This window comes from Protopterus annectens, chromosome 9.part0 (assembly GCF_019279795.1).
Source record: "Protopterus annectens isolate FY-2018-M chromosome 9.part0, PAN1.0, whole genome shotgun sequence".
Classification (NCBI taxonomy): domain Eukaryota; kingdom Metazoa; phylum Chordata; order Ceratodontiformes; family Protopteridae; genus Protopterus; species Protopterus annectens.
Window position 1 is genome coordinate 1,159,537,700 of NC_056743.1, and position 12,418 is coordinate 1,159,550,117.

General features: G+C 41.0%; 1 protein-coding gene across 1 annotated transcript in view; it reads right to left on the minus strand.

The window, feature by feature from the left end:
• LOC122811893 (matrix metalloproteinase-17-like) overlaps positions 1 to 12,418 on the minus strand; it is a 609,760-nt gene that overhangs the window by 372,291 nt on the left and 225,051 nt on the right. The window contains exon 8 of the mRNA XM_044084040.1: positions 4,297 to 4,379. Coding sequence (XP_043939975.1) covers positions 4,297 to 4,379 — 83 coding nt within the window. The remainder of the gene's footprint in view (positions 1 to 4,296; positions 4,380 to 12,418) is intronic.

Here is a 12,418-nt window from a genome sequence, read left to right on the forward strand (position 1 = left end):
TACCTCACAATCATAGTCACCATCCTTTATAGTAACAAAAGTGATACTGTCCATACTGTACTTCAAAGGTGTGTCTAAGCAGAAGCAGCAGTTTAATAGCAAGTCTTCAGCTAAACCTAAAAAATTCAGAACCAAAATTATACGGTACTTTTTGTATTATGAGTAGCTATGGAGTGGAAAAAATGGGCATGTGACCATTCGACACATATTACATTTTCTTCTGTCATGTACAATAGTGCTAGAAAAAAATGAGTACATTATCTTACAAATGTAAAAAAAAAAAAAAAAAATAACTTTAAAAAGCTATGAAATGTGTATGTGGTTGCTGCATCCCTTGTACCTTCTCACACACCACCACAAACTAATAAATATACTCACTGCAAGGTTACATTACCTCAAAGATAGGGTCTATATTAAATCACCAAACGCTTAAAAAAGCGATCGCTGATTTATTGACCCCATGTAAGCGAAAGCTTACAATCCTGAACACACAGGACAGTGATTTTTTTCTCAGGGAAAAAAAATTGCTGTTCCACAAAAATAAAAATAAAAATAAAAATTTCAAAACATTACTTAAAGTGGGGGGCTTCGCCCCCTGCCCCACCCCCCTGATGTGGGCTATGCCCCCCACACACCCCTACTTAAATATACCAACTCCGAGATCGCACTACAGTGATGAAAACAGCAAAGTAACGGAGGTGGCCAAGTGATTTCTTTCCCAGGGAAAGAATTCACTTATATGCCATTTCGCTATTTTGCTCTTTCGTGCTTTCAAGTTTGATCAAGACACATTCAAAGGATTGCATCTTCGATTATATAATAGGAACCCCAAAGATACAGGTCATATTTAGTTTTCCAGCAAACTAAGTATCCCTTCTATTTATGATGTAATTCAACTTTAGGATAGTATGTTTCAAATTAAAGGCTATTTAACTGCTTAAAAACTTAAATACCAAAAGCAATAACTAAAATAACAATAACATTTAACAGACCATATAACAATAATATTTAACAGGCCACAAGTGTAAATGTCAGTTTTTAATTTAGGAGGATGTGGTGGCAGAACCCCTGCAATGGAATTTATGGTGGTATGTCCCATCCACCCCGCAATATGTGAACTTGTTTGCAGTAGTTGTTTCCTCTAGCTCTTAGTTTTTATCATAAAATGTATTATGTAAAGTACGCTATTTCAATCTGCTACTTAACTGCTTCACTCAGCAGCTGCTGTGTTAACATCAAGTATCCTTAGTTATATTTGCTTTCCTATATATACCCCAAGGTATGAGACAGATTAATCTTTTCACCAACTCATTTGTAAGCATGTAACAAGAAAAATTCTCCTTGTAAAAATGTTTTCACATTGTATTTAAAATAGCTGAAATGTGAAGACGGTCTTACTACTGTATGCATAGTTACTATCTTATCTATTCTGACATTGTAAAATTTAGATTAATTGTATTCTGCCTGACATTGTTGATACTGTATAATTTAAAAGATTTTGATTTTACTTCATTTACTCAAGTTTTTCTCCCTGGGCCTTCACTGAAAAGGGGTCTTTGTGGCCAGCTGGACTTCACTGGTCAATAAATGTAAAATAAAATAACAATCTGCTAGCTGACAAAACTACAGAAATAAACAACAGTGATTTAAGCCATTCAATACTCGCAATCCTCCTCTACTTTATTTAAACATTCCTTAAGTCTGCATTAATGCTTTGCTAACTGGCTCACGAATAGAATGCACACGGTAAGAGTTGCGGGAGTTAGGTCTGACTCTAAATCGGTTACAAGTGGCGTTCCCCAGGGCTCAGTCCTAGAACCCCTCCTGTTCGGCATATACTTCTCAGAGGTACAGGCAAGCACAGGAGGACTATGGCTGACCAAGTTTGCAGACGACTGCAAACTAGGGGCTATGACTGACTGTCCGGCTGACACAGACAGCCTCCAAAAGAGTTTCACTGAGACAGATACCTTGTGTCAAAACCATGGCCTCAAGCTAAATACCAAAAAGTGCATAGTCATCCCCTTTGGAAAAAAACAAAGTACCCACAAACTAAGGCATAATAAAGGATCTGGGGACCCAAGTAGATAGTAATCTCTCCTTTGATAATCACATTGCCAAAGTGGTTAGAAAATCCTTCTATGTGGCCCACCTAATCACAAAGGGGTTTGCATCCAGATCAAAAGAGGTCATTGTGCCCGTCTACACATCACTCATCAGACCTATCATATAGCACAATGCCCCAGTTGGGATGTACCTTACAAGACACCTGCAACAGCTGGAAAGACCACAGAAGTACCTCACCAAGAGGATCACTGGCCTCAAACAGATTCCCTATGCAGCTTGACTGAAGAAACTCCAGCTGTACTCAGTTGCATACCGCCTACTCAGAGGTGATCTCTGCCTGTCATACAAGGCCATGTCCAACCCAAAATTGATGGACATGCTCCACCTAAAGAAAACCATATCCCCTACACGCTCTTGTGATCTAAACCTCACCACAACAATAAATAGGATGTGCTGGAGGGATAGATTCCTGTCCCAGAGACTTCCCATGCTCTGGAACAAGATTCCAATCTACATTAGGCAGAGCTCCTCGCTAACCCTCTTCAAGAGAAACCTTGATGAGTGGATGGGAAACAGAAATCTTACCCCGGGGATCACTTCAATGGGTCTGCTGGACAGAGGCAAAGGAAACTAATCTAAGGGGGCGGCGAATGCCAACACATTCTGGCTAGGCTTATAAATGCCTTCGGGCAGATAGCCTAGTACCTACCTATGAACCTATGTATGGTATGTTTTATAGTTATGTTTTTTCATGTTTTTCACTGCTTTGCATCTGAGCTCAGTTATATTTCTTAACTTGATGATAAGATTTTTCATAAGATAATGTTCACCACGAAATAAGTTTGCACCCATGGGAATAAAAAAAGCATTTATCGGTGTCTCTGTTTCCTAATACCATGTGCCTTAAATGGAAAATGAACAAAAATGAAGCTATTGACAGTGCTAAAGGGAAGCAGAGAAAATAAAAGAAAATTAATTAGCGAGAAGGGTGAGGTACTATTAGAATCAGATATGCTTACAAAGTCATGAAGACATGGTTAGCTGCAATGGTACAATAAAACCATCATGTCATAATGTGTGGGATATCAATCAGTTTTAAAAACAGGTTTCCTGCTTTTGGAAAATTTCCTACTTGAGAAAGAATAGTTTTGTTTCCTTAGCATTCACACAGTACTCTTAGAATAACAACATTGGTCACACCTAAGTTCAGACCACAGGCTCCAGGATTCAATTTAGAACTTCATGCTATGTCCCATAATCAACTGCTTCTATTTGTCAACTGATTTACTTGCCCCATTGTCCAACCACTTACTTCTGTCTATCAATTAAGTGCCAGTTCCAATCTCTGAGAAGGCAATACTGGCTAAGCTGTATGGTGTTAGTGGCCAAGGAAGGCCACATCTTTCTTGTTTAGTGCTAGATAGAAGTGGGTACTAAGGAAAGGCAAAAGACTTTAGATGTTGTCTCAAGTAAATGTGTGTGTATTGTAGTGGATTGTTTGCAAAACCTTGAACAATCCAATTTGGTCTTTTTGCTGTAGAATGTTTGTCACAAACTTTTGTCAAACTTTGTAATACAATAATTTGCATAAACTGACCAGTAGAAGTGTTCTCTGGGCTCATCTAGTCTCCCAGGGTACAGCAAGTGACAGGGCTTTCAGGTATGACAACCTGCTAAGCAGGGTATGTAGCTACATATAGTCTGGGAATGTCATCAGTTAAATGCACATTGTATTATTTAGGTGAATTCATGTGGCAGAACTGCTTATTGTTTCCAGGATTCTTACAGTGGAGAAGGAGCCCATGTTATCTGTGTAAACAATGCATGTGCAGGAACGATGATAGTTGTTTCCATTATCCACTGCATTTGGATGGTCATATGCTGCTTCTAGAGTCACATGATACATTTGTACTTAAACAGCCATGAGCTGCTTTTAGTGTCACATGATCAGTGATCAATTGGATAATCAAGAGCTGTTTCTAGGATGACATGATCAGTGTCAGGGCTCGTAGTGAGACTTCTGCTCCTCTGGGGCATATACTTTCAGACCCATGCTGATACTATGTATGGAGTATGGGGGTTAGCTGTGGAATGGGTAGAAAATGGAATTCATAAATTTCCTAGAGGAAGATGATAATAATGCTAACAGGATACTAATGTCACCCAGTTGGGAACCAAAGAACAAAGTGTACTGAAAACATGAAAAAAAGACATCTATAAACCAGTTACCTTTGAAAAAGAAAATTTCACCACGGATCTGTGTTATGGCATCAAAGTGTCCACTGCATCGATCTGGAATGCCTTTCTTCATTCTGAAATCAACGAACCAACATCAAAATCAATTAAAACAGAAATAAGAAGTCTGGAACTTTCTACACATCTAAAATGAATGTTCTTTCTGAAGCTTTAGTTATCTATGGTGGACATTGTCTAATTTTATGCATATTACCTTCTAAGCCTGCTGTAATGTCACTCCACTGGACTTCCAGTCTCTGGTAGCAGATGTAAACCTTCATCCATCACTTTTGCTAGAATTATCAAAGGATATATGCAACTTCTACTAACGCCAGTGTTTTGGTTGTGCATGTTGGCTTCTGTAGTATGATTACTGCATATAACAAAAAATGTGCACTACTATCTACTATCATTTCCATTGCTGTTATCTACAGCAAAAGACTTAGAAAGGTAATTCCCAAATATGACACATCCAGGCACCTAATGTAGTATAATTCATGCATTTATAAGGAATAAAGGGTCGGGTGGGGTTAGACTGAATCAATATTTTCTAGTTCAAGAAAGATATAAAGACGTGTTGCTTTCCTGATAGAATGTGTGCATTGTGCTGAAGATTGTTTTCTTTCTGTTCCCTGTGGTGCTAACTATCAGCAATGTCATATTGCTCATCCTTCCTACTTCAGGGCCATCTATCTGTCTAACCCCCACACAGTCGATGGTAGCTGAGCTATTCTTTTAAATTTTATAGTAGGATTGTGAAGACGTTACAGTATTCTGGTACAGCATCATCTTTGTCTAATGAAAGAAATTTGTTGTATATGCCTACAAATCAATTCTTTATGACCCAGAAAACAATAGGCAGAGGACAACACAAGTCCTCTTCCATGAGTGAAATAAGAAGATGGAAACAAGAAGGGAATTATGTGTGATGAGAAAAAAAGCAAAAATGAAAACAAGAATTGAAAACAGCAGATCGGATAGTCAGTTGTTCCTCATCGTTACTGTGATGATTGGGGAGAGATGGGCGAAGGCTGCCAGCCTAGTCAAACAGAATTTGATATATAATTCTGGCATTTGTAAATAAATGTAAAATACAGGCATGTTTTTTGAGTATAAAAGAATACTGTGAAATGTGGAACTGCAAAATATGTGACAACATTGCACTCTACTGGCCCAGTGAAGCATGTTGTGACCCTTTCATGTTAGAATTCGGCTCCAGTGCATCTGGATGAAGGTTTCATGCCCATTGTTTTAAGGCTAAAGTTTATGACCTGAATTTACATGTGGAAGGTGCTTTATTGCTCTGATTTCTGCTAGAGTGTATATGTGAAATGCCTTGTATAGTTGAAAGTTTTTGAGCAGGTGTTAGATTGCTAAATAATGCAGTTTGTGACCTGAGAACTCAGACCAGATGTTACGATGATGCAATATGAATACTGGGAAAGCCTAAGTGTCCAAAATGATGTAATTTGGGAGGGCCTTACTGACATGTTTGTTAGTAATGTTTAATTACTATCTCTCACAAGAGGCTGGGAGCATTTTGATCTTGGATATCTAACTCAGCACTCTACCTAAGCTCAAATGTAAGTTTCTAGCACTGTGATTTCTTGTAGGAATAGTTAATGCTAGTAAAGATTAATTAGGTATTTTTCTTTGAAATCAGGCCTGTCCTAATGTATTATTTTAAGTTTCTGTGTGATCTCTGAACTCTTAGATATCTCTGTGGTGTAGTAGTTTGGTCTTGTGTTTTAATTATTTATTATTAAATATTTTAAAAATCTTTACCTGTGGCTGGTTTGTGTAGAGATAAGATCTAGAGTACAATGCATATTTATAGAGGTTATTGTAATAGGCCACTCTAAAATAAACCTTAGACTGTATAATCACATTACCAATTGGATAATAATATCGCACAGTAATAACTGGACACCCTTTTAAGAGCCTTTTAATAGCTGATATTATTAGCTGGGTGGTGGCAGGGATTACTACAGTATGGTCTGGGTAAAGGGTCACAGCTGGGGAATCTGTGTCAGCCTTTCCCAGGAGTATCTGTGAAGTTGTATAAATACTTACCTCAAAGTGTATGTGTGTGTTGTGTCAGCTACTTGGGCAGGGACATGAAGCACTGGTTGGACAGAGACGGTACTGGAGGTTTTAGCTTGCCCAGCTAGGCTGACACCTGGAATCTATGCTGTGCCAGTGGGGAGTCTTATTGGGAACCTGGTGAGCAAAGGAGCAACCATCCCAGACTGACTGTGATCTCTGTGTGCATTTAAGAGAAATTGTGCTTTACTGTGTGCATTAGTTATCCTTTCCTCTCTTCTATCAGATGACCTCCCTGGTGTTAGTGGTGAGGATTGAGGCTCCTTGATTGCTGGGCCAGGGCATGGTCTCACAAGTGTTTGGCAGTGCTGGGATCTGCTTCACATACTAATTGGCTTGTAGTGGTATGGGCAGAGCGAATTCCTGTAGCTTATGTACAGTGATCTCTAAAAGTGTTTTGTACTCTAAAACAGCCATGCAGTGTATACTCAGAGTCCAGATCACAATTGTTTTATTGTTGAATATATGCCCATATTAAATAAAAAATACAATATTGTATTTTATTCTAGATTTATTGATGATTTAATTTTTATGATTGAAGGTAATGACTGTACAGTGAATGATTTTTTTTAATGAAATAAATTCTTTATCTAGTTATCTGAAGTTTACCAAAGGTAGTAATGGTTTAACTATTAGTTTTTTAGATATTTGTTTTTGGTGGGACCATGCCGAAAATAGATTTCATAGCAAGATTTTTCGAAAACAGACTTTTACAAATGGTTACCTACATTATCAAAGCAGTCACCCAAAGCATGTCATCAAGAACATACCTAGGGGCCAGTTTATCAGAGCTAGCCGTATGACCAGTAAAAAAGAAGATTTAATACAGGAATTCATTTTCAGTGGCTCTCTTTTTCTAGATAAAGGGTATGATGAGGCTTTAATAATGGAAAGTGGAAATGAAATTTTTAATAAACACTTGACACACTATCCAGCTATTTTGAATAAATCAAATCAGGGTACGGTCCATCAAAGTTCATGTTTAAGTACTGTTGAGACTGGATTAGTGTGTTCATTAGAAATGAGTGCTGATAGCAACCGTATTAGATCTACTTTAGAAAAAACTGGAGAATTATTCAGGGGAACTCTGATATTACTCGAGTGGTTAGCAAGAAACCCAATTTTATTTTTCGAAATAACTATAATATTAAGAAGCTGCTAGAATGTGACAATTTAGGTATTAATAAGGCTATCAGTACCAAAAAAGGTATGTTTTGTTGTCAGAACTGTAAAATCTGTAGATATATTTCTACAGGTCCCTTTATTTCTGTTATTACTGCAGATAGAACTTTAGAGGTGCCAGGATATATCACTTGTAATACATTTGGCGTTGTTTATATTGCTTTGTGCACTGCGTGTCCCGCTTTCTATGTGGGAATGACCACCAGAAGTTTGGGGACACGCATTAAAGAACATATATACAGCATAAAAAGTGAAGATCCTAACAATGCCTTATTTAAACATTCTAGTATCTGTTGTAACTTTAAGAAATTTGTTTTTTCTGTGGTAGAAGTTTGCAAACAAAATATGAGGGCTGGAGATTTTAAAAATTACCTGGAGCAAAGAGAGACTCTATGGCAGATCAAGTTAGCATCAGATAAACCTCCGGGTTTGAACGAAACAATAAATGTAAAATGTTTTTTAAAATACCGTAAATTATCTATAAACAAACACCATGATTTGTCTTTCTTTTTTAAATAAATTGACTTTCATTATTTTTTAATTATTAATTAACTTGTTAACACTTTGTAAATTGGTTTTTAACATGTATTTAAGGGCATTGTTTTTTTGAATGAATGTATTCTGAGGAAGTCTGTTGATGAAAGCGGTGATTAAAAGTCTTGTACGCTATTTGTTTGGATTCTAGCTTTTTTCGTTTTCTTTCCTCCTGCCATCATTTTGTTTATTTGTTTTTGGGCTATTTCATTTGTTTAACTGTATCACAATTGTTTTATTTCTTTTGTTAGCTTAGTATTAGTCAGGGTGAGCAGACAGCATGTCAGCAGAAGAGTATGGAAAGCTGACAAGGAGCCAGCTGGCGGAGATGTGCCAAGCTAGGGGACTGGTGCATGGAAACCTGACTAAAGCAGACCTGATTGCAGCCTTGGAGAATGGACAGCTCAACATTTCTGCAGTGGACTTAAAAATCCAGCTGGAGCTAAAGAGACTTGAGTTGTAGGCCAGGCGTGTGGAACTAGAAGCAGCCGAGAAAGTGAGGAGTCTACAAGCAGAGGAAAATGAACAGCAGAGGAGGCATGAGAGGGAAATGCTGACTCATCGCCAGAGTCATGGAGGTAATGGGGAAGGGAGTAGCCTGACCCAGAAGCACAAAAGGTCAGTAAATTTCTTCCACACTTTAAAGAGAGGGATAATTTTGATAGCTTCATTCATATGTTTGAGTGGGTATGTAAACAGTATGAAGTTGACCAAGGGCTCTGGGTACGGTTCCTGACCCCCTTACTCCATGGTAAAGCTGTAACTTCTTTAGCAAAAATGCATGACATTGACTGTTTTGATTATACTGCTTTAAAAAGGCACTTGTTGGAATGTTTTAAGCTAACACCTGAAATGTATAGGAAAAAGATTCGTGAGCATAGACGCAAGGCAGATGAAAATGTATGTGAATATGTTGCTGAACTGAGCATTTATTTTCATAGCTGGGTGAGTGGATGTCAGGTCACCACTTTTGATGGGCTGGCAGACCTTTTGGTGAGGGAACAAGCCCTTAGTACTTTGCCTGAGGACATGAGGATCTGGTTAGCTGATAGACAATGTGCTACTTCAGATATGTTGGGGAAGGAGGGAGACCTATTCCTGGCCAGCAGGAAAGCCCTGCACAGGAAGGGGACTCCCCAGTACTGCTCATGGGTCTAAAGGAACCCATGGTGGGCAGCACAGACTGCCCCAACAGAATCTGCCAGTAGCAGGGGAAGCCATTAGTCCAGGTACACGTCCAGGAGCTAGGGTTAAATGTTTTGAATGCATCCAGTGGGGCCATGTGGCATACATATGTCCACGGAGGCAAGGTGGGGAACCAAAGGTGAGGGAGCCAGTGAGTGGGAAAGACAAAATGCCAACAGTGGGTTATCTTGAGACAACAAGGGTATGGAGCTATCATTCTGCAGATTTCCTGAGAGGGAAGGATTTGGATGAGGCAGTACTATGTACTTATGCAGTTACATGCATTCAGGCTTGGAGACAAGCATGTGGGTCTGGTAGCCTGGGGGAGACCCAGACAGACTGCACACTTGCAGCCAGGACTGCTGAGGTGGTTACTTCAGGGAGGGAGCTGCTCTGTAGCAGTGAGACTGAATGTGAGCCACAGGTGCTTGTGAGTACTGATGTTCCCTTGGACAGGGTAATTGCAAAGGTAGAGGTGAGTAGTAGTACCCAGGCTGACAGTGAGGCACCACTGTCAGAGGATGCCAGATTTCCTGTGGACGGGGAGCTGGGAAGGGTTACAAGGAGAGACTTGAGACAGACTCAGCTCTCAGACCCTACATTGCAAGGCCTGAGGCAAGTAGCTAGGGAGGCACCTGATTCTCAAGGGAAGGGGGGATCTGTATACTGGAACAAAGGGTTACTGTGCAGAGAGTGGACCCCTGAGGGAGGGCTAGAAGGTGAAAGAGTACAGCAGTTGGTAGAGCCTAGAGCTTACCGTCTGGTGCTTCTAGCCATAGCCCATGATATTCCCTTTGCAGGTCATATGGGCATAAAATGTACAAAGAGGCACATTATGCAAAACTTATATTGGCCTGGAATTTCCAGAGATGTAACAGGATACTGCAGGACCTGTGAGCAGTGCCAAAAGGTAGGCAAGGCAGGAGACAAGGTGAGAGCTCCTTTGATGCCTTTATCAGTGATTGAGGAGCCATTTCAGGGGGTAGCTATGGATATTGTGGGTCCTCTGAGTACCCCAAGTCCCACAGGGAAAAAGTATATCCTAGTGATTGTAGATTATGCTACACGATACCCTGAGCAGTGGCTTTGTCCTCCATTGAGGCCAAAAAGCTGGCAAATGCTTTGCTAGAGATTTTCAGCAGTGTAGGTTTCCCAAAGGAAATACTGTCTGACAAATTTTATGTCAGACTTGCTGGCTTGTCTGTGGAAGTCCTGTGGGGTGAAGCACATGAAGATCACCCCTACCATCCCCAGACTAATGTTCTTGTTGAGAGGTTAAACTCTACAATCAAGTCCATGCTACGGGCATTTGCAGATCAGTTTAAGAGGGAGTGGGACAAATATTTGCCCCCCCTGTTGTTTGCTTACAGAGAGGTTCCCCAGGAATTCACAGGTTTTTCACCCTTTGAGTTGCTGTATGGGCATAGGGTGAGGGGACCTCTAGATTTACTTTAAGATGAGTGGGAAGGTGAGTGTGAGTCTCACAAGGAGTCTGTTGTGGCATATGTCCTGAACCTCAAGACAAGGCTCAGGGAACTAATGGGCCTGGCCCAGGAGAACCTGGCAGAAGCCCAACAACAGAAAAAGGTGTGAAATGACAGGAATGCTCGAGCTAGAGAGTATGCTGCAGGGTAGCAGGTGATGGTTCTCATTCCTGTCAGACACAACAAGTTGCAAGCAGCTTGAGAGGGACCCTACAAGATGGTAAGAAAGGTAAGTGATGTTTACTACATGGTGGAAGTGCTAGGCAGATGGCAGGGGCACAAATTGTACCATGTTAACATGATGAAACCTTACCATGATAGTGAGGTCCTTGTGCTGAGCATTTTCAATGGATAGTAGGAGGAGTCTAAGACAGATCTTGTGACTGATCTCAGTGTGGCTCGGGTTGACACCTCGGTGGATGGGGTAGCAATGTCCCAGCATCTATCCCCTACCCAGCTTCGAGAAATCCGAGCGGTGTTTCAGGAGTTTGGGGGCATGTTCACTGGGAAACCAGGGAGCACCTGCCTAGTGCAGCACCGGTTGGATACAGGACCCCAAAGGCCTATCAGGCAGGCCCCTTATAGGGTGCCTGAGAGAGTCAAACAGACTCTGAAAGAAGAGGTACAGGAGATGTTGGAACTAAGGGTGATTCAAAAGTCCAACAATCCCTGGGCCTCACCACTGGTACTGGTGCCAAAGAAGGATGGCAACACCAGGTTCTGTGTGGATTATAGGAAATTAAATAGTCACACAGAGGCAAATGCTTACCCCATGCCTAGGACAAATGAGGCCCTAGAGCATCTGGGTGGGACTAAGTATCTTACAACTATTGATCTTACCAAGGGTTACTGGCAGGTGCCTTTGACACCCAGTGCTAGAGAGAAGTCAGCCTTTGTGACTCCTTTTGGCTTGTATGAGTTCACAAAGATGCCCTTTGGGATGAAGAATGCCCCAGTGACTTTCCAGAGGCTGGTAGATCATATCTTAGCTGGAGCAGGAGGGTTTGTCCTTGCTTACATGGATGATATTGCTATCTACAGCCATTCCTGGAAAGAGCACCTTCAGCATGTCAGGGAGGTGCTGGGCAGACTACAGAGGGCAGGGTTGACCATTAAGCCGAGCAAATGTCAGGTGGGTATGGCAGTGGTCTCCTACCTAGGAGATAGAGTGGGGAGTGGTAGTATAAGGCCAGAACCTGCCAAAGTGGAAACCATTCAGGCATGGCCTGCACCTGTTACCAAAAAGCAGGTGAGGACATTCTTAGGGACAGCAGGGTATTACAGAAAGTTCATTCCCAATTATAGTACCATAGCTGCTCCCCTCACAGACCTGACAAGGAAGAACAGGCCAGATAAGGTAGTGTGGACCCCAGCATGTGAGCAGGCATTTCAGAAGCTTAAGGAAGCTTTGGGAGGGCCCCCTGTGTTAGCCAGTCCAGACTATAGCAAATAATTTGTTGTGCAGGTGGATGCTTCAAACAATGGGGAGGGGGCTGTACTTAGCCAGATTTCTTCAGAGGGAGAAAAGCACCCAGTTGTTTATCTCAGTCATAGGCTCCAAACCAGGGAGGAATGCTATGCACCGGTAGAAAAGAAATGTCTAGCCATAGTGCGGGCAGTACAAAAAC